The 27,180-nt window shown below is 44.2% G+C and overlaps 1 protein-coding gene across 18 annotated transcripts in view; it reads right to left on the bottom strand.

The window, feature by feature from the left end:
• Nucleotides 1-27,180, bottom strand: part of LOC100117353 (kinesin-like protein KIF13A) — a 1,179,147-nt gene that overhangs the window by 1,011,825 nt on the left and 140,142 nt on the right. For all 18 annotated transcript variants that reach the window (XM_031928189.1, XM_031928179.1, XM_031928190.2 and 15 more), the window contains one exon: nt 21,799-22,067. In XM_031928189.1, coding sequence (XP_031784049.1) covers nt 21,799-22,067 — 269 coding nt within the window. The remainder of the gene's footprint in view (nt 1-21,798; nt 22,068-27,180) is intronic.

Genomic DNA, 27,180 nt, shown 5'->3' with positions numbered 1-27,180 from the left:
ATTTTTATCACTTTTCAGCAAATCTTGGACTAAGTGGGTTACCACAGCTGCCTCATAAACATGACAGTTGATGTTACGATGGACAGGAGACACAAAATGCCTTGTGACTACGGTGAAAAAAAGATAAGAGCTTTGAAGAAATTTTATTAATAAAAACATGCTTTTGAATGAAATGTACTAATTTAAACTTTTTGTGTTCTAGATACATCTACACCCCAACAGGAGTTTTTATGTGTCCAGATGCGACAGTCTGGTACACAATATTATATTTTGAATTGGATATCAATGATTGGAGCAATAAAAAAATGATAGAGATAAGTATTACGGTGATTATGTATAAGTATTATAAGTCAAAACTTTAATGCTGATTTTCTCCTAATTGTGTTTTTCTCAATTTCAGATGCTGCACCGTAAGATTCCAAAGGAACGGATGGACCAAATGAGCTCAAATTTGGTGATATTGTTTAAAAGTACATTGGTTATGGTATGCATGAGGGGATTTGGTTTAAATTTCATAGAAAAAAAAATTACATGATAATTATGTTAAAATTAACCAAAAATTGATTAAAAAATCAGCAATATGCTTATAAAACTTTTTCTATGGAATTTAAACCAAATCCCCTCATTCATACCATAACTAATGTACTTTTAAACAATATCCTGGAGTTTGAGCTCATTTGGGTCATTCGTTCCTTTGGAATCTTACGGTCAGTGAATTATGGACACCTTACTATACGTAGGTATTATAGAGGTATATAGAAGGTCTAAAACAGTAAAAAGAAAGGTAATTATACGTAAGAGTAACAAAAAAAATTTGGTTTATTTATATAAGAAATTATAAATTTTTAATGGAAAATTTTGATTGTAATTTGAAAGGTGTTGTGCCCCCTTAATATACTTTTTCATTTAATATTTTTTAACTTATGAATTTAAACTTATCTTATTATTATATTCAACTCAAACTAAAGACTTCATCAATGTTATTAACTTAAATTTTTATATTAGTTTACAATTAAATTTATAGTACTAACTAAGAAATAGACAGAACTGACATAGTAACTTTGATAAACGTGCCATAATATGGCAACAGACCCTGTATTAAGTATAATAGAAAACCGAGTTAAAACAATCACAATGTCATATATCTGTTGTATGACTCTAACAACCAATCGAAGCGGCTCAATTAACATGACATCAACATCTATATTATTGAATGGGACAAGACTACATCAAGGTTCAAGAATAAACTGTGATATCATTTGCGATCAGATATTATGACTTTATTGAAATATCCTAACTAACAGGTCCTGGTGTGACCTTGTCTCACAAGTTGTCGCCGAGATCTGGCGCTCTACTCATTAAATGCCGCCGAAAAATCGTGCCCGCTAAAACAAAGGCACTTTCCCGAAGACTACCGACGGGACTTCAAGCAGTGCGCGCGCTCCTCTATACCTATAGCTATACACAAGCAGCCATGTGCCTCCGCGAACGCCTCCCACCACTCAACTCACTGGCCTGGCAGTCACAGATCGGCCCTTTAGCCTCTCCGCACTGTAAGTGACCTTCAAAATTCGTGTAGTAAACTCCCTAGTAGAAGGGTCGTAGAAGTCTGGGAATGATTATAAAACCACTCCTAACTGTATCGGCCTGAAGCCACGAATCACCTTGTCGATTCGCGCATGTAAAAATCAAGAGACGGAGAAACGTTCGCTTAAACTAATACTAGGCAAAATAAATTTTAATAAAAATAAATACGTCGCACTTGCTCCTATCCCTAGTAGCCCTCGGTTATGTCCGGAATAATTATATCGCACCTTTTTTAAGTTAATTCGTCTCATCGTCAGATCTCGATGTAAAGAACATTAAAAAAACAATGACCGTCACCATGACGAGCATTTCGCAATTTGCTATTTATCATCTATATTCTATCGTGATGTAGTTGTGTCTTGGTGTGTTATGTCTAATACATCACTTTGCATCAAAATAAATATATTTTTTCAATAACTACATAATATTACTCAATAACAATACACTCTTCAAATTAAATTCAAATTTAAATAATAAGTATTATGCTTTAATGTTATGATGTAATCACTTCTGATTTTAAAATAAAATCATACTTTAATAATGTTATATTATTGTATTATTGTTTGTGTTTCATATTTCTATTATTATAAATTTGTGGATTATATATATTTAAAAGTTAAATCAATGATTAAATATAACAAGCGAACGTTAGCGAGTGAATTTTTAGCTAGTTATAATTAAGATTGCAACTACTACCATACTGTTTACATTTCAAATAATTTTCTATTTAGGAGTTCTGCCCAAATACTGTAAAACAGCAGCAGCTGTTAATCACACACAACACCCGCGCTTTACACACACGCACGCGCGCACAAACTCTGACACATTAGAATTCAGCCGTCACGGAGCACAAGGAGGAGACCTTATCAAGAAATCCAATGCGCCAAGCGCAGATCGGTGCACATAGTGCACCTGGCATCCCAGGACACACTAAACAGGGCATATGCATTCGCATATTTGCCCACAATCAAACAAACAAGTACTCTGGCACGGCTTTGCCGAGCAACCCTGTTTTGTTTTTAGGCGCCGAGGGTGGACGATCGCGCGGCATCGGTCCTGCCACGGACGCGCACTAGGCTCTTCCGTGGCATCTCCGATGGCTGCTGCCGACGATGCACAGGTGAATCGTCAGCAGGGAACGCCGTTGCCTACGGCTCTCACGCGCAAAGATGCAGCGTGTGCATCTTTGCACCTGCAAACGCACGCCGTCGACGCGTCGCATCGACGGCGGAGCGAGCAGATCACCGACGACCACGACATGGAGCAGAACTCCTCTCTTTGTGCGAATAAAACTCAGTCATACACGATTCCTTGCGTTGTCTCTATGCTCCTAGACCATCACCACCTAAAACTCGACTAAACAACGTGGACTCCTCCTTCTCTGAGCTGCAGGCACAATATCAAGAGTTGTCGTCTAGGAGCTCCGAAACGCAGCAGAACAACCGCACTGCTCTTGCCTTCGAGGAAATTAACAACCTCTGCAGTGAACTGGCTAGGGTTAGAAGGAGGCGAGAGCAATCAGCGAACAATGTGGTGGTGATCTCTGGCCTGGCCTACACCCAAGAAACTTGCTGCAACTCCTGGCTTTCTCCATCCTGTCTGCACTGGACTTCATAGTCCTAAGGCGGAATGTAGCATCCGTTAGGACCATGGGTAGTCTCGATGCGACTACCACCAACACACAGGGTAACAGCAGACTACCACTACCCTTATCTGTTACCCTCTTATCCAGTGCGCCAGCCTGCTCAATCATCGTGTCCAAGGCTAGGAGGCGCAAGCTTTACACTACTGAACTGAATGCTGCCCTACTGAAGGAAGCAAGAGCTCTCTGCCCAGACCACCAGGGACTCATTAACATTAATGAGCTGCTTTCTCCAGACATCCACAAGCCGCGTATTAAGGCCAGGCTGGGGGCAAAAAAGAGAAGGGGTTGCCGTACTTCGTAAGGGACAGGAGAATCTGCATCCGCTCTGGTGAAGATAGCGAACAGGCCATTATCATCTCTACTGATGCTAAACTCAAAGCTTTCTTAGCCCGGACGCGGCCAACAACCAACATGAACATCGTACACTAAAACACACACTTATTATCCCACCAAAACCACCATCTAAATAAATCATCTAGCTCAAACACATCTGTTTCTAAAGCGTCTCTGTTTGGGGGTCTAAGGGTGTGTCATTTCAATGCGAACTCTCTTACGGGTCACATTGAGATGATCAGGCTCTTCTTGTCCACTTGTTACCCCTTTCACGTAATAGCTATGAATGAGACTTGGCTAAGCGTCAAAGTAACATCCATCCCTTAACTGGTTGAATACATACTATACAGATGTTACAGAAGCAAAAACGGTGGAGGTGTCGCCCTCTACATTCATTATTCATTAACTGCCAGCGTTATCTCGTCATCTGACGGCGAATGGTCGGACAAGCCGGGTAAGCCGGAGTATATGTCCTGTGAGATAACAGCTAGGGAGTATTACCCATCTTCGTGGGGGTTATGTATCGCCCACCGCATGCAACCTTTATCCAAGGATCTAAATTCATGGAGCAACTAACAACCCATATGTACAATTACTCCACGAAGGTCATCATGGGTGATTTCAACTCTGACCAACTATCTTCATCTGAAAACGCTCACTTTATCAGGGCCTACATTAATAAAAACTCTTACTTCTGTCCCATATGGTGTAACCCATCACATGCAGGACTCTGACACCTGACTTCACCTATGTTTAATTGATGAGCAGAATCGCCTGCTATGACACTGGAAGACAGACACCCCTTTCATCAACGGACATGACCTTATCACGGTCACTCTCGACGTACGAATTCCACGCCACGTACCTGCGACACAATCTTACAGAAACAACAAAGGAATCGGTGCTGAGAAGCTAAGGGACTTCCTTAGCGTATACGACAGGTCATCTCTCGTCACGTCATCACATGACGAATGCATCACCATTATTAACCTGAACATTAACAAACGTTATAAATCCTCTCGCCCCGTTAAGGAGTCAGACACTAGGACGAAAACGTCACCCGGGTTTACCACGGGTCTTCGTGACTTCTTGACCGAACAAAACAGACTATACAGACGGATTTAGAGGAGTCGACTATCTTAAGGGGTCCAGCCTGGGTTCAATCCTACAAAAAAACAATAAAATATTCGTTCGATAAAAATTTGTTCTATTTACGTAAATTAAAAAACAAAAAGTATCTTCTAAAAATATTTACAATATACACTATTTCTACTGAGAAATATCATAGATATACTATACAAAATCACTGACCAATACTCATGGCATTTTACTATATAATTAAGATGTTGCTGAAATCTGGAGAGAGCTTGAAAATCTTGGCATTACCACCTTTAAATCACCTTCACCTGGTCAGTTCACTTCACACGCTCTCAGAAACACTTTAGTTCCATCTCTAATGACCTTCAAGCACCATCTGTTAAGGAGTATCTGCGAACACTAGAGAGTCTGCAACTCCCTGAACTTTTCAGCTTCAGGGCTATTACAGAGTCTGATGTGTCGGCTGCTGTATCACACTTCAACACTCAGGCCAGGGCAAGCGATGGCATTCCACCGGTTGTAGTTTCTAAAGCACTGCCAATACTCGCTTCTCTATTATCTCAAATCTTTTACCTGTCTCTGAGCAAGGAACGCTTTCCCTCTGCCTGCAAGTCGACGCTCGTACGAGCACTAAACAAAGTCAGCTCTTTGACAGCTTTGACCGACTATTGTCCGATCTCTTTACTCTGTTTTCTATCTAAGGCGCTGGAGTAGCTGGTGCACAAACAAATCTTTGAGTATCTTGAAACAAGACTTTACCTTGACAACTTCCAAACAGGCTTCCGCACTGGCCACAGCACAAGTTTGGCTTAATTAAGTTGACTTAGATAGAAAGAAGGTCACTCTTCTACGTCTATTTAATTTTAGCAAGACGTTTGATACTGTATGTCATGTCAGGCTACTCAGAAAGCTATCCTTTTTTGGCTTCTCTAAGCAGGTTATCCACTGGCTTGCATCTTACCTGACGAGAAGAGAATAGGCCGTCATGGATAACAACAACGAACTCTTCACATATCTACCATTAAACACTGGTGTCCCACAGGAGTCAGCTTTGGGTCCGCGTTGTACATCAATGATATTAGTTTCTGTCTAGATTTAGATGTGTCCCATCTAATCTATGCGGATGACCTGCAAATATACAGCCAATGCAACCTTAAGGAGCTTGATTCTTGTTCGGTCAGGATGAGTGCTAACGCCGAAAGGAATATGGGCTGGGCTGCACAAAACCGTCTCAAACTGAATAGCTTTAAGACTAAGGCGATCGTCCTGGACTCTCCCTACTACATAAATTCTTTACCTACTGTTGCTTACACTTACATCAACATAGGAGGAGCCCGGATCGACTATGAATCATCTGTGAGCAATTTGGGGTTAGTGCTTGACTCCAAACTTACGTGGAAAGAGCAGGTTACACAAATCTGTAAACGTGCTCACTATTCGATGTATAGACTTTACTTCTTTCGGAAGACCACTAACCTCAGGCTGCGCCAACAACTTTTGCAAACACTTTTATTTCCGATCATTGATTATTGTTTATCGGCTTACTGTGATGACCTGACTCCAGAATTAGACACGAAACTCCAGAGACTTGTCAACACGGGAATCCGTTATATCTATGGTGTAAGAAGGGACGAGCACATCTCCCTTTATAGGCGTGAGTTGCAATGCCTTACCATCGCCGGGCGTCGGAAATAATTCATGGCCTGTTTCTTAAAAAAATTTTCAACACATCAGTACCTGCCTACATACTAGCCTCCTTTGATTTCTACGTTGCGCTCAGGCCTGTAAGGGGTGCGGTGATCCCCTCAGATATCCCGGCTTTCAAGACGGAGACGCTGAAGAATTCATTTTTCATCAGCGCTTCTTATCTTTGGAACACTCTTCCATCACACCTTCGCAACACAGTATCCATATCATACTTTAAACAAGCAGCTAGAAAATAAAAATATTGCAGGTTATCTGCGTATTTGCTTCCTCCATTAGGTCCACGTATAGTTAAGGGGTGTTAAGCTTACGCCTCTTGGTTTTGGCCACGATGATCGAGCGGGCCAGCGCACTGGATAATAGGATAACAGATAAGGGTGGTAGTCTGCTGTCACCCTGCGTGTTGGTGGTAGTCGTGTCGAGTCTACTCATGGTCCTAACGGATGCCACATCTTTTCTGAGAATTGTGGGATACAATACAGCAAGTACGGAGAAAGCCAAGAGGTGCAGCGACGTTTCCTTGTTGTAGGCCAGGCCAGTGCTAACCACCACATTATTCGCTGATTGCTCCTGCCTCCTTATAACCTCAGCCAACTCGCTGCGGAGGTTGTTTTATTCCGCGGAGGCAGGAGCAGTGATGTTGTTCTGTTGCGTTGCAGGGCTCTTTGACGACAGCATCTGGTATATTGCCTGCAGCTTAGAGATGGAGAACTTGACGTTGTTGAGTCGAGTCTTGAGCGCAGGCAGGTGGTCAAGGGCTTTGAGGCGGTTCTCGAGGGCGTTTAGTCTTTTCTTAATTCGAGAGACCTTTTTAGATATCATGTTATGCGCCTGAAGGGCCGTATTCTGCGTTTTGCGAATGTCCTCCAGTTCCGCACAAATATCCTTCAAGAACGCCTCGTTTGATGTCACCGGTGTGTCAGAGATATTTGCAGGTGGTGATTGGCTTCTGGACGCGAAGTGCGATGATGGTGTCGATTTCATCTTCTTGGGTACCACCTACTTGAGAGTGCTCTTTGTAGATGCTGTTGTTGTTGTTGTCTTTACCTTTGCCTGTGAAGCCTTAGGTGTACTGTTGGCTTAGTCATCAGTACAGCTGGCACATGCAGAGATGGCTGTATTCTTTACCATGATGAATCTGAAAGTGATGCATCCAGTTGTGACAGTGCAAATGCTCTCACAACAGCTCGGCATAAGCCCAGCACATGCACGCGCGCGAAGAGCGCACACACACATACAAACACGCATTGCGACGACTACCAAGGCGACAGGAGCCGCGCGCAAAGCATAGACGTAGAATAGGAGAAAGAGAGGGGGAAAAAGTAAACCAGCGTGACAATAGCCGACGCTGACTAATAAACACGCAACAAGAGAGAACGAGATAGCAGAGCCGGATTCGCACGAAGCAATCCGAAGGGCCCCGAATCAATCGAAGAAGGACTATCGATCAGCATAGAGAAGTGCGACTCGCTCTCTCGACTCCCGACTCTGGTAGCGACCACACATGGCCAGGAGCCACAGAAGCGGGCAGCCGTCGGAGCCGCTCATCTCCAAGGACGCGGCTCTAGACCAGACCGTCAGGCCGAGGGCCACGACACCGCGAGTCTGTCCTGTGTCGGCGAATAGCCCATCTCTCTCTCTCTCTCTCTCTCTCTCTCTCTCTCTCTCTCTCTCTTTCTTTCTCTCTCTGTTGGTTAATTTGGCGCATTGCACACTACTCGTAGAAAAGCACGAGCGAGTATATAGCTTAGTGAAGGGCCAAGGGCAAAGCCCGATTGTCGCGCATAGTGCACCTGCCGATCTCGATGGTCGCCTCGACGCACAACACACGCACACACGATTGCACATTCTTATTTCGAGTGAATAAACGTTCTGAGGGCAGATGAAGCCCGAAGGTTCTCTGAGCATAAATTATTAGAGTGTCATTATTGTGCATGCTAAAACCCTTGCTTCCATTCATAAATAAGCCGAGCATAGAAGGACTCCGCCACTTTCCGCGGTCCGTCAAGACGGAGATGCTGAGCAGCCGAGGCGAGTTCCTGGTCGCCACCCGACGATCCTCTTGTTAACGTGGTAGCCTCGCGCGTCGGTCTCTAAGCTCGGTGGGATACACTTATCCTTTTTCGCGCTAGCAAGGCCACAACGTTACGCAGTATGAAAGTAAAGATCGCACATCTCTTTTCACATTTTTCTCACTGTCATTCTCGAATTTTTGTCGACAAATTACTGGCAGTCGATAAAGTAAAGAGTATTGGAGGATATCCATGTGTGATAAGTTATCGACAAAGCCAGAGACTTATAAATCTCAAAGCCAGGTGGAGTGCTAGTCGAGAAAGTGAAAAGTAGCCGACCTTAAATTGATGGAGATGTTGTTGTTGTTTCGTCTACTCAACAGGTGGCACCACTGGATGTCTGAGTGTAGGGATTCTCCCCTCTTCCGCCGAGTGGGGGTAAGCCGCCATGTTGGCGAGGAGAATTCGCCGCCTGCGCGCGGCCAGAAAGTCGTTGGCTCTCGAGTCGAACGGATGTACGTTCCACACTTGTTCTAATAAACATTCTTCTTGCAGAAGTCCTGGCTGCGTCATTATCCTCTCCAATTATCTCCTAGAGGAAGTGGGCCTCTACCCAGGTCCAGCCGGACTAGGCAAACCCACATTGGTGACCTCGACTTGGAGAGGGCTGCGCGGGACCTCGCCGGATTTTCGCCGGCCTGATGGTTTGCACCCGCTAGCTGCTCGCTGGACTCGGCGTCTCCGCCTCGCGGTTTGCCTGTTCAGGCGACCGCCCCGCAGCATTCATCGGCATCATCGCCGCGGTCAGCCTATTCAGGCAACCGCCCTGCTGCGGAAAAGCGACGTCATCGACGCGGTCAGCCTATATAGGCGACTGCCTTTCAACTTGCCATCGTCGCCGCGGCCAGCCTGTCCAGGCGACCGCCTTTCGGCGCAGCAGCAGTATCATCAGCAGCTCTCAACGCAGCAGCGTCATCGGCAGCGGGGCGGCCCGGCAACCTGGACATCGTCTCCGCGGCAGTTCTTCACCACCTGGACGTCGTCACCGGAGCCTCTAGGTCTGCCCCGCTCTCCTCATCGCATCATCGAGCGCCCCAGGTATTTCGCGGGAATTTCTCGAGTGCGCGTCAAGCATAAAAAAAGCGCGCGTCAATTAGTAAAAAGCGTGCGGCGGTTCGTAGGAAAGCGCACCAACGGAATTCGTTTCCGAGAATTCGGCGGCCATCTTGCCATGACGCAATTGTTTCGTTCTCTCAGCGCGCGCGTTTTTCTGGCTCAGTAGTGCCAACCTTAGCTTCGCGCATCGATTTACAACTAGCTAGCGCGTTTCGGTGATTCATTGATGCCAACCTTGATTCGGTATAACCAGCCAGCACGTTTTCGTGGTTCAGTGATGCCAACCTTCGCTTCGCGCAGTAGTTCGCGAGCAACTAGTGTTCTTATGGCTCATTGATGCCAACTTCAGCTTCGCACGATAGTTCGCGACTAGCTAGCGCGCTTATTCAAATTTTCTTTTCTTTTCTTTCATACACGTACTCTGCACGAGGTATGCGTAATTTTTTATTGTTTGTATACAGTGCCTGCGTGCACACTTGCGCTAGTCACACTGTAAACCTCGTAGCAGAAATCTAGTTAGTAGCGTTTAGTTTTATGTCCCTGCGTATGCGTGCGGCTCAAGATCCGTATACAATTAGTAGCGTTTATATTGTGAGGTGCCTGCGTGCACCCAATAGGCAATTTTGTCAATCTTGAGCAGCTTTTCCCAGCGTTCATGAGCGCCAGCGGGCACTCTGCGAGCAACAGCCAGTCTCCTAGTAAGACCCGATCGGGCACAATTTTCGGCTCCAACATGCCTTTAGTACACAGTGATTCTGAGGATGAACCCCTGGGCACGGGGTCTGGCAAGGACAATCCTTCCTTGGGCCAACCAATCTCTGATGCTCAGGCTTTTTTAGAAGCTACGCTAAGCAGTCTTCAGCTCGAGCTTCCCAATTTGATTAAGGGAGCAGTTGCTCCATTGCAGACTCAGATCGACCAGCTGTCGGATAGGCTTCGTTTACAAACTTCTCTCGCTTCCGGTGTAGAAAATGACAGAGCCTCTGCTCTCAGCACTTCAAACCAAGCGTTTTCTCTCAATCCGACTGCTCCTTCTTTTTCGGCATCAGCTAGAGTTCCTGTTTCCAGTGCATCATTGTCTCTCGATAATTTTAAGAGTAATCCGATTCACACGGATACTCAAACCACTATGAACCAACCTGCAACCAATGCTCCTGGCAGCTTGGTCCCTGCAGATTTGATTCCAACACACACGGACGCTTCTCGTCCTCACTCAGACGCCTTTCTGGCTCAGAAAATCAATCCAGGTCCTTTCTGGACTCACAATCCAGAAGGCTGGTTCGTTGGTCTCGAAATCAACTTCGAGGTTCTCAACATCACTGATGACAAGCTTAAATTCGCCACTCTCTGGCGCAGCTTGAGCAGAGATGTTGCCCTTAGAATAGACAGCACCATTCGTAACCTTCCCCTTGAAAGCAGGTACGAGGTAGTCAAACAAGCTCTGCTAAAGGAGTTTTCCGATACTGTTGAACAGCGTCTTGACAAACTTTTCGAGAGAAGCGCTCTAGGTAGCAAGAAGCCCTCTGATCTTCTTAAAGAGATGTACATTCACGCCGGTCCTAACATCGATAAGGACGGTGTGCGTAGCTATTGGAGGAAACTTCTCCCCAAGGACGTGCAGTTTGCGATTGCGTCGTTAACGGATCTTCCTGACGACAAGTTATTCGAGCTTGCGGACAGGATTCATCACATTCATAACTCCGTCCCAGATCAACGTCTCAATGCGGTAGAGACGGATAGATCTATTTCTTCAGTCGACCTTCAGGATCTCAACAAGCGTCTAGCTAGCTTAGAGAAATCTCTACGCGAATCTCGCAACTCTTCTCGCTCTAATAATAACTCCAACAGATCTAGGAGCAAGAGCCGTAACACTAAGTCCCGCAAGAGTGCTTCAGGGTTGTGTTTTGCGCACTCTAAATATCCAGACAATCCTACCTCCTGCAGGGATTGGTGTAGTAAGAACGCAGAATGGAAAGCAAAAAACCAGTAAGACCTGCGGACTTGGAGGCCGTCTGTCAAGGTCATTCCTCTAAGCGTCTCCACATCCAAGACCTTATTTCAGGTCAATTCTTTCTAATCGATACAGGAGCAGACATCTCTCTGCTTCCTGCTGTAAATAATATTAGTTGTAAGCCCGATAGTCTTAAGTTATCTGCGGCCAATGGCACCAAAATTAATACGTATGGCGAATCTTATCGCACGCTAGATCTCGGTCTTCGCCGTCCATTTGCGTGGAATTTCTGTATCGCCGAGGTTCCGTCCGCTATAATTGGTGCTGACTTTCTGTCACACCATAGTCTCACAGTCGACCTGGCTAGCCGGCGACTGGTTGACACCCAGACGAACATTTCTTCGGCTGCGACTCTCAGAGCAGCACCCCTCGTTGCTATCTCTACTATCTCGCCTAATAGCGAACATGCTCAGCTGCTAGCGGAGTTTCAGAGATCACTGGTCCCGCTAGAGCTGGTCTCAGTGGCAAAGCTGATGTGTATCATCACATCTACACCTCGGGTCCTCCCGTCTCTCAACGCCCGCGTCGGCTTCATCCCGACAAGCTCAGAGCCGCTAAGGCCGAGTTCCGTGCGTGGCAAGAAGCAGGTATCTGCAGACCCGGTAGCGGTCCCTGGGCCAGCCCTTTGCACATGGCGCAAAAAAAGGATGGTTCACCCAGACCCTGCGGTGATTACACGGGTCTTAATGCCATTACTATTCCGGACAAATATCCGACTTCGCATCTTTATGATTGCAACAACAATCTTCACGGCAAAAAGATTTTTTCCGCGCTCGATCTTCACAAGGCATTCAATCAAATTCCAATTGCGCCTGAGGACATTGAAAAGACGGCCATTATAACGCCCTTCGGCTTATTTGAATTTTTATTCATGCCGTTTGGTCTTCGCAATGCGAGCCAAACGTTTCAGAGCTATATCAATCGTGCTTTGGGGGATTTAGACTTCGTCTACATATATATTGACGATATCCTCATCGCTTCTGACTCTCGTGAGCAACATCAGAAGCATCTGCGCACCGTTTTCGAGCGCCTGAAGAAATTCCATCTTCGGCTCAACGTTGACAAAAGCGTCTTTATGGTAGAGGAACTCGAGTTTCTTGGTTACCTCATCAACTCTCAGGGAATCAGGCCTACTCGAGCCAAAATCGATGCCGTCTTGAATTTTCCCAAACCTCGCACGATTGTAGAACTTCGTCGCTTCTTAAGGATGGTGAATTTTTATCACCGAAATCTTCCGCACGCAGCCACCTCTCAGGCTCCTCTCAACGCTTTCTTTCGCGACTCTCGCAAAAATGACAAGCGTTTGATTCAATGGACCCCTGAAGCTGACGAAGCCTTCGAGAAAGTCAGATCTGAATTTGCAGAAGCTGCACTCCTGGTGCATCCTCGCTCATCCCCTTCGCAACAGCGCTACAGCGCGTATGATCGCGAGCTCACCGCTGTTTACGAAGCCATCAAATATTTTGCACACATCGTGGAAGGTTGTGACTTCTCTGTGCTTACAGATCACAAACCACTTATTTACGCATTCCTGCAAAAAACTGACAAGGCTCCACCTCGTCGTGTGCGACAATTAAACTACATATCGCAATTCACTACGCGTATAGAACACGTTAGAGGTATCGATAACACCGTAGCTGATTCTCTTTCGAGAATCGAATCAGTGCGTTTCCCTCTGGAATTCGATCTTGAGGAACTTGCAGCGGCGCAAGAGGCTGATAAACAGCTTCAGGAGATACGCGAGTCACCTGAGCACTCACTATCCTTGAAGCGCATTCAATTCGGTCCGAATCACACAACGATATGTTGTGATTTAACAGGTGAAACTCTTCGACCTTTTGTACCAGTTTCCATGCGAGAATCCGTCTTTGCGTTCTTTCACAAACCAGCTCATCCTGGGCCCAAGGTCACTGATCGTCTGATCAGGCAGAGGTACGTCTGGCCAGCGATGCATCGCGACATTGCTAACTGGTGCAAGCTTTGCCTCGACTGTCAACAATCAAAAATCTCACGACATGTCAAGCTCACTCCCAGTCAATTTGTAGCACCAGATGGTCGATTTGACCACGTGCATATTGACATTGTTGGTCCGTTACCAATCAAGGATGGCTTGCAGTACGTTTTGACCATGATTGACAGGTTTTCCAGGTGGATCGAGGCTGTTCCTCTCCCCGAAACCTCGGCTCAAACGGTCGCACGAGCTTTCTTCGATACTTGGGTTGCGAGGTATGGCGCGCCCAAGGTCATCACTTCCGATCAGGGTTCACAATTTGAGTCTCAGCTTTTTTCTGCTCTTCTCTCGCTCATAGGATGCGAACGGATTCGCACCACCGCCTATCATCCCGCCGCTAACGGCATGATAGAGCGTTGGCACCGCTGTATGAAGGCTGCAATCATGTGCCACAACGACACAGATTGGCCTCGTACTCTTTCCACAGTCCTTCTCGGACTACGTTGTCATCTTCGGGCTGATACCAACGCTTCCCCTGCGGAATTCATGTTTGGCACTACCCTACGCCTTCCGGGCGAATTTTTCATACCCGAAGATCAGACACCGGATCCCAATTTCTTCTTAGAAGAATATCGGGAATACATGCGTCAAATCCGACCTATACCTGTCGCTCATAATTATAAGAAGCGCGCGTTTTATTTTAAGGACCTTTACAAATGTACCCATGTGTTCATGCGTAACATGGCTAAAAAATCATTAGAAAGGCCTTATTCAGGACCATTCAAGATTGTTAAGCGAGTTTCCGATCGCGTCTTCGACATAGATGTAAACGGTACCACGAAAAGCGTTACGGTTGAGTTGTTAAAACCAGCTTATTATATTCCAGATGATCTCGGCGAACTAGTCCCGTCAGATAGTACTAATGGCAATCAGCCACTATCTAATCCTAGTGATAAGCCTAGTTGCAATCCGTCTAACACTAGTCGTCCAGCTTTAAAAACTTATGCGCGCAAAAAAGTATCTTTTGCTTCTTAGTTTGCGTCAGTTCTCTTTAGTTTTCAAGAAATACATTTTGTTGTTGTTCTCCGTTTAAGGCTGCCTCCCAGCCAATAAAAAAAAAAAAAAAAAAAAAAATGTTAAAACTTATTATTTAAATAAAGAATCATTTGCGTTAACACTCGGGGGGGAGTGTGTAGGGATTCTCCCCTCTTCCGCCGAGTGGGGGTAAGCCGCCATGTTGGCGAGGAGAATTCGCCGCCTGCGCGCGGCCAGAAAGTCGTTGGCTCTCGAGTCGAACGGATGTACGTTCCACACTTGTTCTAATAAACATTCTTCTTGCAGAAGTCCTGGCTGCGTCATTATCCTCTCCTCCAATTATCTCCTAGAGGAAGTGGGCCTCTACCCAGGTCCAACCGGACTAGGCAAACCCACATGAGAGAAAAAAGAGACGCAGTGCAGCAGAGAAAAAAGCCATTCGAACTTGAAGGTTGGGTTGCAGTGAATGATGTTAAAGCAAATAAACAGCGTTAAAAATTGCAGCCTCTATTGATTTATATATCACGTTGAAGGTTGCAAAGGTGCATGCAACTATTTTCAAGAAAACAGGCTCGAAGGCAGCGTGCGTCAGTAATAGTGCTATGGAGTACGAGAAAAGCAAAACAGGTGTTGTGTACTTGTGTGTGTGAGAGAGAGAGAGAGAGAGAGAGAGAGAGAGAGAGAGAGAGAGAGAGAGAGAGAGAGAGAGAGAGAGAGATTGGATTGGATTAATTTATTTCTATTTGCGGTACAATGTGTTGTAGAATATATTAGTGTGTAGATATAAATTAACAGTTTTATTATTTATAAAGTTTTGTGTGTAAGTGTGCTTGCAGGTGTGTGTGTGTGTGTGTGTTTTATGTGGCGTAGGCAGAGCAAGCTCTGCACAAATGGCCCTCCAAAACCGGATCCCCACAGGTACTAGCATCGAACAATACTTACGGTGGGGCCCGTTAACTAGCCTTTTTTGGCTTCTCTTTTGAAGTTTGACATTGTGTGTGTGTATATGTAATTGTGGTTGAGGATGCTGACGTGTGAGAAATGAGTGAATGATTTTGTTATGAGGGTGACTATGTATTTTCAAGGTTAAAAAAGTAGCTTTATTAAGCTGGACTGTGTGCTGTGACCGGTACGAAAACCTGTCTGTAGGTCGTCAAGAAAGAGCCTAGTTTCTAGGTAATAAGAATGCTGCATGTGTACCAGCCACTCCAGCGCCTTGGATAAGAAACATAAGAATGAGATCGGACGGTAGTCAGTGAGAGATTTTAGAGAACTGACTTTATTGAGTGCGCGCACCAGTGACTTCTTCCAGTCCGAGGGTAAGTATGACTCGCTTAAGGACAGGTTGAAGATACGACATAGCAAGGAAGCGAGCACTGGCATGGCCTCGGAAATGACGACCTGTGGGATGCGATCGCTTCCCCTGGCCTGGAAGGTGAAGTGCTGAACCGCAGCCAACACGTCCGATTCCGTGATCTTACTGAAATTGAAATGAACGGGATATTCAAAACTCTCGAGTGTTTGCAGATGTTTCTCGACAGAGGAGGCAAGTGGATCGTTCGATATTCCACTAAAGTATCTGTTGAGGTCGTCTGTGGAGAAGCAAGACGGGGGTGGCTTCCTTGGAGGTGGTGATTCCAAGATTCTCAAGCTTTCTCCAAATCTCTCCGACGTCTGTTAAGGTTGATAGTCGTGAGTGATAGATGTTCAATCTGGTTTCCTCGACCTGTTTATGAGCGTTATCTACTGCTAGTGGAGGATGACGTGTTTTACGAAATCTCTGGTACAGTCTATCCCGCTCAGATACGAGGTCTCAAAGAGCCGCAGTGAACCACGGGTGTCGTGTGGATCCTGGCGTGACAGTCCGTAACGGGGCGAGCTGGTTGATGGCGTTCGTTAGGTTAGTGTTAAGGATGTTGAAGAAAAAGTGTGTGTGTGTGTGAGAGAGAGAGAGAGAGAGAGAGAGAGAGAGAGAGATTAGATTAGATTAGATTAGATTAATTGCTCTTTATTTTTGTACATTTTGTTGTACATATAACAAATATAGTGTATTATGATAAAGGAATAAATAAAATTTGTGTAAGGGTATATAGTATAAGGTGTGTGTGATGTTGAGAGATGACATGAGATGAAAGAGAATGTATGTATGTTTGTGCGATGTTTATGTGTTTTCCAAATTAAAGAAATAATTTTTGGCTGCTTGTTTGAAGTGTGATATGGATAGTGTGTCGCGAAGTTGAGATGGAAGGCTGTTCCAGAGGTAGGAGGCGCTGATGAAAAATGAATTCCTCAGCGTCTCCGTCTTGAAGGACGGGATGTCCAGTGGAGTCACCTCGCCCCTGACAGGCCTGAGTGCGACGTGGAAGTCAAAATAGGCTAGTAGATAAGCTGGTATTGAGGTGTTGAAAATTTTTCTAAGAAAACAGGCCATGAAGTACTTCCTACGTCCGGCGGTGGTGAGCCATTGCAACTCACGCCTGTAAGGGGAGATGTGCTCGTCCCTCTTTACACCATAGATGTATCGGATTCCCGTATTGACAAGCCTCTGCAGTTTTAAGTCAAGCTCTTGAGTCAGGTCGCAGTAAACAAGTGAGCAGTAGTCGATGAGGGGAAATAGGAGTGCTTGCACCAAATGTTGGCGCAACCTGAGGCTAGTGCTCTTCCGAAAGAAATATAGCCGATACATTAAAGAGTGAGCACGTTTACAAGTTTGTGTAACGTGCTCTTTCCACGTAAGTTTTGAGTCAAGCACCAGCCCCAGGTTGCGCACAGATGATTCAAAGTTGACCTGGGCCCCCCCTATATTTATATAGGTGTTAGCAGTAGAAGGTAGAGCATTGATATAGTAGGGTGAGCCCAGGACGATCGCCTTAGTCTTACTAACATTAAGCTTAAGTCTGTTTAGTGCTGCCCAGCCCATTATCCTCTCGGCGTTAGCACTCATCTTGTCAGAACAGGAATCGAGCTCCTCAAGGGGGCATTGACAGTAGATTTGCAGATCATCCGCGTAGACTAGATGGGATACATCTGAGTCAAGGCAGAGGCCAATATCATTGATGTATAACGCGAACAATAAGGGGCCCAAGACTGACCCCTGTGGGACACCGGTGTTTAGTGGTAGGAATGTAGAGAGTTCGTTGTTGTCACCAATGACGGCCTGTTCTCTACCAGAAAGGTAAGATGCAAGCCAGCGGATAACCTGCTTGGAGAAGCCGAAGGAGGGTAGCTTTCTGAGTAGCCTGACGTGACACACTGTATCAAACGCCTTGCTAAAATCAAAAAGAAGCAGAAGGGTGACCTTCTTCCTGTCCATTCCAAGCCTGACATCATCAGTCAGCTTAATCAAGTCGGACTGCGTGCTGTGGCCAGTGCGAAAACCAGTTTGGAAACTATCAAGATAGAGTCTAGTTTCAAGGTATTCAGAGATTTGATTGTGCACCAGCCACTCCAGCGCCTTGGATAGAAAGCAAAGTAGGGAAATCGGTCGGTAGTCAGTTACAGCTGTAGGAGAGTTGATCTTGTTTAATGCTCTTACGAGCGATGATTTCCAGGCAGAGGGAAAGCATGCCTCACTCAAAGACAGGTTGAAAATTTGACAGATTAAAGGAGTGAGTATTGGTAGTGCTTTAGAGATTACAACCTGTGGGATGCCATCGCTTCCCCTGGCCTGGGTATTGAAATGTGAAACTGCAGCTAACACGTCCGATTCTGTGATGGCCCTGAAGATAAAGTGTTCAGGGAGGTCTAGACTCTCGAGGGTCCGCAGATACTCCTCGACAGATGGAGCTTGAGGGTCATTTGAGATGGAACTGAAGTGTTCGTTGAGAGCATCTGGAGAGAACCGAGCAGGTGGAGAAGATTTAGAGGTGGTAATGCCAAGATTTTCAAGTTCTCTCCATATCTCTGCAACGTGGGTTAGAGTAGACAAGCGTGAATAATAGTAATTCAGCCTGGCTTCCTCGACCCGTTGACGAGCGTCATCCCTTGCGATTCTATAAAAGTATAGATCCCAAGGTAGACGACTTCTGCGAAAACGCCTGTAGAGCCTATTCCTTTCAGTTAAAAGGTCACGAAGAGCCGCGGTGAACCACGGGTGACGTTTACGTCCAGGTGTCACAGTCTTTAATGGGGCGAGATGATTTATGGCTTTTGTGATGTTTTCGGAGGATGGTGATGCATTCGTCAAGTGATGGTGTGGTGAAGGATGACCAGTCGCATGCGCTAAGGAAGTCCCTTAGCTTCTCAGCACAGATTCCTTTGTAGTTTCTGTAAGTGTAGGTATTAGGTACGTAGCGTGGAATCTGTACGTCGAGTGTGGCTGTAATAAGGTCATGTCCATTAATGAAAGGTGTGTCAGTCTTCCAGTATGAGAGCAGGCGATCCTGCTCATCGATTAAGCAAAGGTCAAGCCAGGTGTCAGAGTCTTGTCTATGATGAGCTGCACCATATGGCACAGAAATAAGGGAGTTCTCGTCGATGAAAGCCTTGATGAAATTGGCGTCTTCAGACGAGGAAAGTTGGTCAGCATTGAAATCACCCATGATGACCTTCGTGGAGTAGTTGTGCATGTGTGTTGTTAGTTGCTCAATAAAGTTAGATCCCTGGATAAAGGGAGAATGAGGAGGGTGATACACAACCCCCACGAAGATGGGCGATATTCCCTTAGCTGTGAATTCACAGAAAAGATACTCCGGCTTACCTGGTTTGCCCGACCATTCACCATCAGATGACGAGATGATACAAGCTGTCAGTGAGTGAAGGATGTAGCGAGCCACACCTCCACCGTTCCTGTTTCTGTCCCGTCTGTAAAGAGTGTAATCGTCCAGTGAAGGGATGGACGATATCTTGTCGCTTAGCCAGGTCTCGGTCACAGCCACTACGTGGAAGGGGGAACGAGTGGACAAGAAGAACCTGATCATCTCAATGTGACCCGTAAGGGAGTTCGCATTGAGATGACAGACCCTGAGACCCCCAGACAGAGACGCTTTAGATGTAGATGTGGATGTGTTTGATGTTTTAGACGGTGGTTTTGGTGGAATGATGTGTAAGTGTTTTAATGTGTGGTATCCGTGTTGGCTATTGGCGGTGTTCGGGCTAAAAAATCTTCCAGATCAGCCTCTGTAGTGATGATGGTGGCCCGTTCATTGTCTTCGCCAGAACGGATGAGGATCCTACCATCCCTCACAAAAGAGCGGCATCCTTTCCTCCTCTTTGCCTCCAGCCTTGCCCTGATTCGCAGCTTGTGAATATCTGGAGGAAGCAGCTCATTTATATTGATGAGTCCCTGATGGTCTGGACAGAGAGCTCTCGCTTCCTCCAGTAGCGCAGCATCCAGTTCACTAGTGTGAAGTTTGCGCTTCCTGGCTTTGGCCACTATGATGGAGCGGGCCAGTGCACTGGAAGAGAGGGTGACAGCAAGTGGTGGAAGTCTGCTGTCACCCGGCGCACTGATGTTCGTTGTGTCCAGTCTCCCCATGATCCTGACGGACGCCACATCCCGCTTCAGGACCGTGGGATCCAGTGCAGCCAGGACCGAGTAGGCCAGGAGCTGCAGTGATGTCTCCTGGGTGTAGCCCAGGCCGGTGATCACCACCACGTTGTTGGAAGTACGCTCCTGCTTCCTCTTTAAATCGGCCAGCTCGCTGCGGATGGTATTGAGCTCCTCCGAGGCCGGCGCAATGCTGTTGTTCTGCTGCTCTACAGGGCTCCTTGACGACAGCTGTTGAATTTGTGCCTGCAGCTCAGAGATGGAGGACTCGGCTTTACTTAGCCGAGTGTTGAGCGCAGGCAAGTCGTCAAGGGCTTTGAGGCGTTTCTCAAGCGGGCCAAGTCGCTTCTCGATTTTTGAGACCCGTTCAGACACGGTGTTTTGCGCCTGAAGGGCCTCATTTTGGACCCGCTTGATATCATCCAGTGCCGCAATGATGTCCTTGAGGGACGCCTCGATTGACGCCTGTGTCCTCGCCGGCGACTGCGCTCTGGAGCCGGCAAGAGATGGAGGCGCAGACCTATTCTTCTTGGGCACACCTGTTAAAGGAGTGCCCTTGGTGGATGTGCTTGCCGTTGCCGCTGTCGCTGCCGCTGCCCTTGCCCTCGTCTGCGTGGTCTTGGGCGTGCCGACGTCTGTATATTCTGCTGCACAGGCAGCACAGACGAGTGTGGCATCATTCCCCACCATTATGGACCGAAATGAGACACATATGGTGTGGAAATGGTCATTGCACAACTCGCATGTCTTCATTCTTCCCCTGGCTGCTTTGTTGCATTGAGCACACATAACAGGTGTTTCGGCACTTTTTCCACCAATTCCGCTCATTCTGGACGAGGTTATGTCACTGTCGATAACTTACTGACAGTCGATAAAGTAAAGTATGTTGGAGGATAATAGCTGGTGGTAAGTTATCGACTGTTTTTGATGGTAGCGACGCTGACGGAGGAAAGAGAGACGCCGTGCAGCGAGGAGAAAAGCCGTGCGTGTTTGCAGGTTATGTTTCAGCGACAGATGTTGTAGCAGGAAAAAAAGCAGAGTAGTAGATTGCAGCCTCCAGTGAATAATATGTCACAATGAAGGTTGCAGAATAGCGCATGCAACAGACTACAAAAGAATAGGCCCGAAGGCAACGTGCGGCAGTAAGAGTGCAGAGAAAAATGAGTAAAGCAAAGCAGGGCTATATGTACTCACGTGAAGTTGGCAGAGAGAGAGAGAGAGAGAGAGAGAGAGAAAGAGAGAGAGAGAGAGAGAGAGAGAGAGAGAGAGAGAGAGATAAAGAGATTGTTGTTTCATTGGTCGCCCCGTTACACCTCTTAAATTGCAGCCCAACAGATCCACTAAGAATCTTACGGACAGTAAAAATTTCTCAAAACATTGCACTGAGTTCCACAGTAGGTGATTGGGTATAATAAATATTGATTTACCACGGTAAAAGTAGACGTAATATTACCAACTGTCACTGAAAATTTTCGAAAAAAATTACGTTTAATTTGTAATTTTCTATCACAGTCAGAGTTTTAAACATTATTTGTAATTCCTTTATCTTGGCAGTTATAAAAATGTCGAAATTTTACATTCATAAAATTAATAAGTTTATTTAATTAAATAACATACAAACTTCTACTAAGAATAATACGAAAATTTTAATCTACTATGCTTTTCTAACAACTGTCATGGCAAATAATAAGTATATAATTTGTATAAGAACTACATGGGTTAATCTATAAGTAATAAAAAATTATTTTATTCATTTTTACTATGTGGAACTTGCTTAGAGTTATACTTCAAATATACATTATTAAAAAATTAACAAACTTGAAAATCTGTGACTGCTAGTTGACTCAATCCATCGACGTAAGGTCCCAACACATTATGCTCCCGGACCTTCAGCGATTGTTTATTAGGTTTCGGATCTAAAAGATCGTGTACTTTTTCATTATAAATTTCCATATACGAAACTTCAACTTTATATGTAAGCTCAGAACTTTGCTGTTTAGCAATCATATCAAAAAGTTTGTCACATAGTCGTGGAATAATACCTAAATTCTCTCCACTTCCCATCATCGTATAAGACTTTCCCGAACCTAAAAATGATTAAAAACTGTAAATTATGAGATAAACAATAAATTTTAATTGAATTTATAACAAGTGGCCCGTACCTCAATCTTAACGAACTAATTTTGCCCTTTCTTTCCCCCTCCCCCTTGCTTTTTTCATTTCTCTGACTGGCTTAACTGGGAGGCATTTCAGGTAAAGAAGGTATCGAGAACCAGCTGCTTACTAATAATGCTGGCAATCCTTGCCGAAGCATTGAGCTAACAAATACCTTGTTCTACAAGTTAGCACATTCGAAGCAAGGGAAATTCCTAAATTTCAATGAAAGAAAATTCCGCTTCAAATCAGCCGGTGACAAGGATACTTTTCCAGTTACAACCAACTCAGGAAAAATCCAAGTACATTCACCGGTAATCGAACCCACAAATGGAGAGCTGGCTACAGGGGGTGCAACATACATATGTCCATGTAATAAGTTACCTGGAAGAGGTTTGATTACTGTCAGCAAAGCGAAAGACCGACCGTCCAAGGGCGCGCTGTCAGTAAGAGAACGTGTAGATTTCCCGAGAAAAAAAAATGTTGATTGGCATGGTTAAAAATTTGAAACATGCAAAATTGTAAGAAAAGTAAGTAGAAGTTAAGGGGGCACACCACCTTTAATAAAAATCAAAATTTTTCATTAAAAATTTATAAATCCTTATATAAATAAACCAAATTTTTTTAGAAAAAAAGTTACATGATAGTTATGTTAAAATTAATCAAAAATTGATAAAAAAATCAGTAATATGCTGATAAAACTTTTTCTATGAAATTTTAACCAAATCCCCTCATTCATACCATAACTAATGTACTTTTAAATAATATCCTAGAGTTTGAGCTCATTTGGGCCATTCGTTCCTTTGGAATCTTACGGTCAGTGAATTATGGACTCCTTACTATACGTAGGTATTATAGAGGTATATAGAAGGTTTAAAACCATCAGAATAAAGGTAATTATGTCTAAGAAGAGTAAAAAAATTTGGTTTATTTATATAAGCATTTAGAAATTTTTAATTAAAAATTTAGATTTTAATTTCAAAGGTGGTGTGCCCCCTTAAAGGGTTGTCAAAAATGCTAAAGGTACAAAAATTGACTGAAAATTGAAATATTAAGAAAACCTTCTGACAATTTGTCAGCAATCAAAGCAGAAGCGATCATGAGAAATTCGAGTGCAAAAGGAAATAATGTATTTCAGCGCGCAACGTGGCACGTGGCACAGAACCCAGGGAACCGATCACTTTCTTTTGATTTTCACACCGTACAGATTTGAAAACACTATTGACAATTTATCTAATTATTAATAAATGACTCAAGAAAGTATATTGTAATTATGTCAGAAGCCAATTGAGAAGAATGCATAAATTCACTATGTTACATAGAGCTTGTACCGCGAATTGAAAAAGCACATTATACTGCGCACTTGTGGAATAATGCTACATTAGAGGATCCAATCTAATTTGAACCCGAATTCCCAGGATGGATATTAACAGAAAATAAATATGACTTTTTATGGTTTGAAGCGTACAGTTTCCACCACCTATTTTTACATACTATATTTCACATACATTATCAGAGGTGATCTCAAGATTAGGTCCATATGAAAGGGATGCTGGAAATAATTATGTGTGCAGATATGATCTATTTTTTAAAGTTATTCGTTTGTGAATATGAAATGACTAATGCCGTATGTATTCATGCATACCACGAGATGTAATCTGCAGATTAGATCCAGATGAGAAGAATGCTGCAAATAATTATTTGTAACGTCCTGCGACGTATTGCATTTAAGCAATATCAGCGGAATCGTTACGAAGCCGGAAACTGACGACTCAGATTAATCAGTAGATCAGCGAGGTTAATCAGTATCCCCTGTATACGCCGAACGACCAGTTGTAATTATACACTCGATCTGGACTCTTGTACGACGCTCCTATCCGTCGACAAGAGTTATCGGGGCTTAAGTCGCGATCCCGATACCTTTAACTTTAGCTTGAATAAATCGTGAAAGTCAATCAACTACAAGTGTTTTTCTATTGAATATATCCATCCTGTATAAGCCTGACTACAGTACAGCAGCCCAAGGAGTTAAACCCAAGTAAGTAAAAATTCAATAATTAATTACAGATCGGAATTACGACTTAACATTGGTTCCGATACAAATCGAATTATAAATAAATATCTATAACCCAAAAGTAAGTTAAAGTGGGTGCAAGAATTTTGTGCAAAAACCTATTCTAAAGACGCTGAAAAGCGACTTATCCTTTGATCGCTTAAATAACGATTACTCTTTTCCATAAATCAATATCCTAACGGAATCCATATAACTCGGGAAATTCAGTTAGTCAATTATAAAATTATATCTGAATAAACAGAGATAAAATATATATATATACAAAATTTGCAAACAAAACGGTAGTTAGATTAGAAAATCAATCATTAAAACAGAAATATAAAATCGCGAGTTCAAAGAAAGATTGGGTGAGAGACCTGTTTGCGCTCATCAGCGATCGCGCTCACCTGACGTTGCAGTATCAGCAAGGCGATTGAAAGAAGCGCTTCGAATTGGTAGCGCTTGTGTCACTAGGTCAATCAAGAATATTCAAAACATATGTGAAGAAATTAATTACGCGCATACCTAGAAAGTAGGTCGTGTGTTGAAATATAAGTAGGACAGTAAAATTTCGTTTGAATTGTTTGTTGATTCCAATAGGCCTAGACAGAAAGTTAATAATACCAAATTTCTACAAGGAGTTGAGGAGACATCGTTAATAGATATAGAAGGTATTAGTGACCAGCCTAGCTTAGTTGGAAACCCAAGTAATTCAAAGTTTAATTTTGATTTTAATAATCTTCTTGACGGCAATCGTGCCAACGATATCAACATGGCGGAGAATCAGCTACGCTTATCGTTAAAATATGTAGCTAATTTGGTACCAGAATTTGATGGAAATAATATTTCGGTAAATGAATACATCGAAAAATTGAAACATGTCAAGAATATGTTATCAGCAGCAGATCAAGCTAATTTAATTCCAATTTTGAAAATTAAATTAAAAGGGGAAACTTACAAGGCAATGTTAAATGCAACAATCAATACTATTGAAGATTTCATAAAAGCAATACGACAGATATACCCATCTACTGAGAATATGCACTCTCTGTATGGGCAAATTGAAGAAATTTTGCAAAAACCGGACGAAACGGTTCTTAGTTTTGCCAATAGATAGCAAGAGTTAGTGCTGAAGATTAAGGACAGCAAAGAAGTACAAGGTCTCACAGCAACAGAAAAGGCCGCGTTTGAAGCTAAAATAAATAATGATGCTTTTCAAGTCAATCAACTACAAGTGTTTTTCTATTGAATATATCCATCCTGTATAAGCCTGACTACAGCACAGCAGCAGAGTTTCCAGCCCAAGCAGTTAAACCCAAGTAAGTAAAACTTCAATAATTAATTATAAGTCGGAATTGCGACTTAACATATTTTTGCAGATATGATCTTTAGACAATTTAGTTTTGGGGATATTAATTTTGTTCTAAGAATCACCTTTTTTATCATAACAATTGAACGAAACAGTCAATCTTGGAAGAAAAAGTACGCAATTTTATGCTCTTTTAGATACTTGATTATTGAATACATTATATAAATCAAATCATCAAAAAAGCAAACATTTTCTTTCAAAAATTAAAAAATGGCTAAAATATTCAGAAAACATACATGCATATCAAATTTTATTACGATCAGTCGATTGGTTCCAGAATCATGACGGTATACGTGCATACACACACACAGCCATCTAAATGAAAATTTTGAATGACATAACGACACAAAAATGAATAACACCACAAACGACAACGTCTCCCCTGCCACCACCGTCCCTTCGGAAATTGCCAGCCTCCGAAAGGAGTTGCTGAAAATCAAGCAGCAGCAGGGGACCACCAACAGCAAGGTTGTCGTATTAACAGGGCTGCGATACACGAGGGAGACTTGCATCGACCTGCTGGCCTACTCGGTCGTGTCTGCCCTTGACCCTACAGTTCTCAAAAGGGACATCGCCAGAGCGAGGGTAATGGGGAGAATGAATGAGGACGACGATACCCAGGCCGCTGACAGCAGACTTCCACCCCTTGCTGTCACCCTCTCATCCCATGCCCTTGCTCGCTCGACCATCTAGCAATCGAGCCAAGATTAGGAAGGGCTAACTCCACACGGCCGAGCTTGACGCCAGTATTCTAGAGGAGGCAAGGGCAGCATTAACTGACTATCGTCCGATCTCCCTACTATGTTTTCTGTTCAAAGCACTGGAGTGGCTAGTTCACAGGCAAATCTCTGAACATCTTGAATCGAGGCTTTGCCTTGATAATCTCCAAACTATTCAAGCTGACCGACGATGTCAGGCTCGGGATCACTCCTTCTTCTTTTCGATTTTAGTAAGGCATTTGACACTGTGTGTCACGTCAAGCTACTCAGCAAGCTAACCTCTTTCGGCTTCGCTAATCAAGTCATCCGCTGGCTCGCCTCATACCTAACAGGCAGAGAGCAGACTGTCATTGGTGACAATGGGGAACTTTCCACATTTCGCCCACTCAACACCGGGGTACCTCAAGGATCCGTCCTGGGTCCTCTGGTTCTCGTTGTACATCAATGACATATCTCATCTCATATACGCGGATGACTTGCAGATTTACAGCCAATGCCGCCTGGGGGAGCTCGACTCCTGTTCCGAGAGGATGACTGCTAACGCCGACAGGATTTCAGGCTGGGCTGCACAGAATCATTTAAAACTAAACGTTCGCAAAACGCAGGCAATCGTCCTGGGCTCTCCCTACTACATAAACGCTTTGCCAACTTTTGCTAATACCTATATCAATATTGGGGGAGCCCGGGTCGAATATCAATCAACTGTACGCAGTCTATTACTATACAGACTCAATTTTTTTAGAAAGAGCACTGATCAACGACTGCGCAAGTACCTTGTGCAAGCATTATTATTCCCTATCATTGACTAGTTCACTAGTGTACTGCGACCTGACTCAAGAACTAGACACCAAACTACAGAGACTGGTAAACATGGGAATCCGTTACACCTATGGTGTAAGAAGGGA

The sequence above is a fragment of the Nasonia vitripennis genome (genome assembly GCF_009193385.2).
Source record: "Nasonia vitripennis strain AsymCx chromosome 4 unlocalized genomic scaffold, Nvit_psr_1.1 chr4_random0004, whole genome shotgun sequence".
NCBI classification, from domain to species: domain Eukaryota; kingdom Metazoa; phylum Arthropoda; class Insecta; order Hymenoptera; family Pteromalidae; genus Nasonia; species Nasonia vitripennis.
This window is presented reverse-complemented; position numbering and strand designations above follow the sequence as displayed.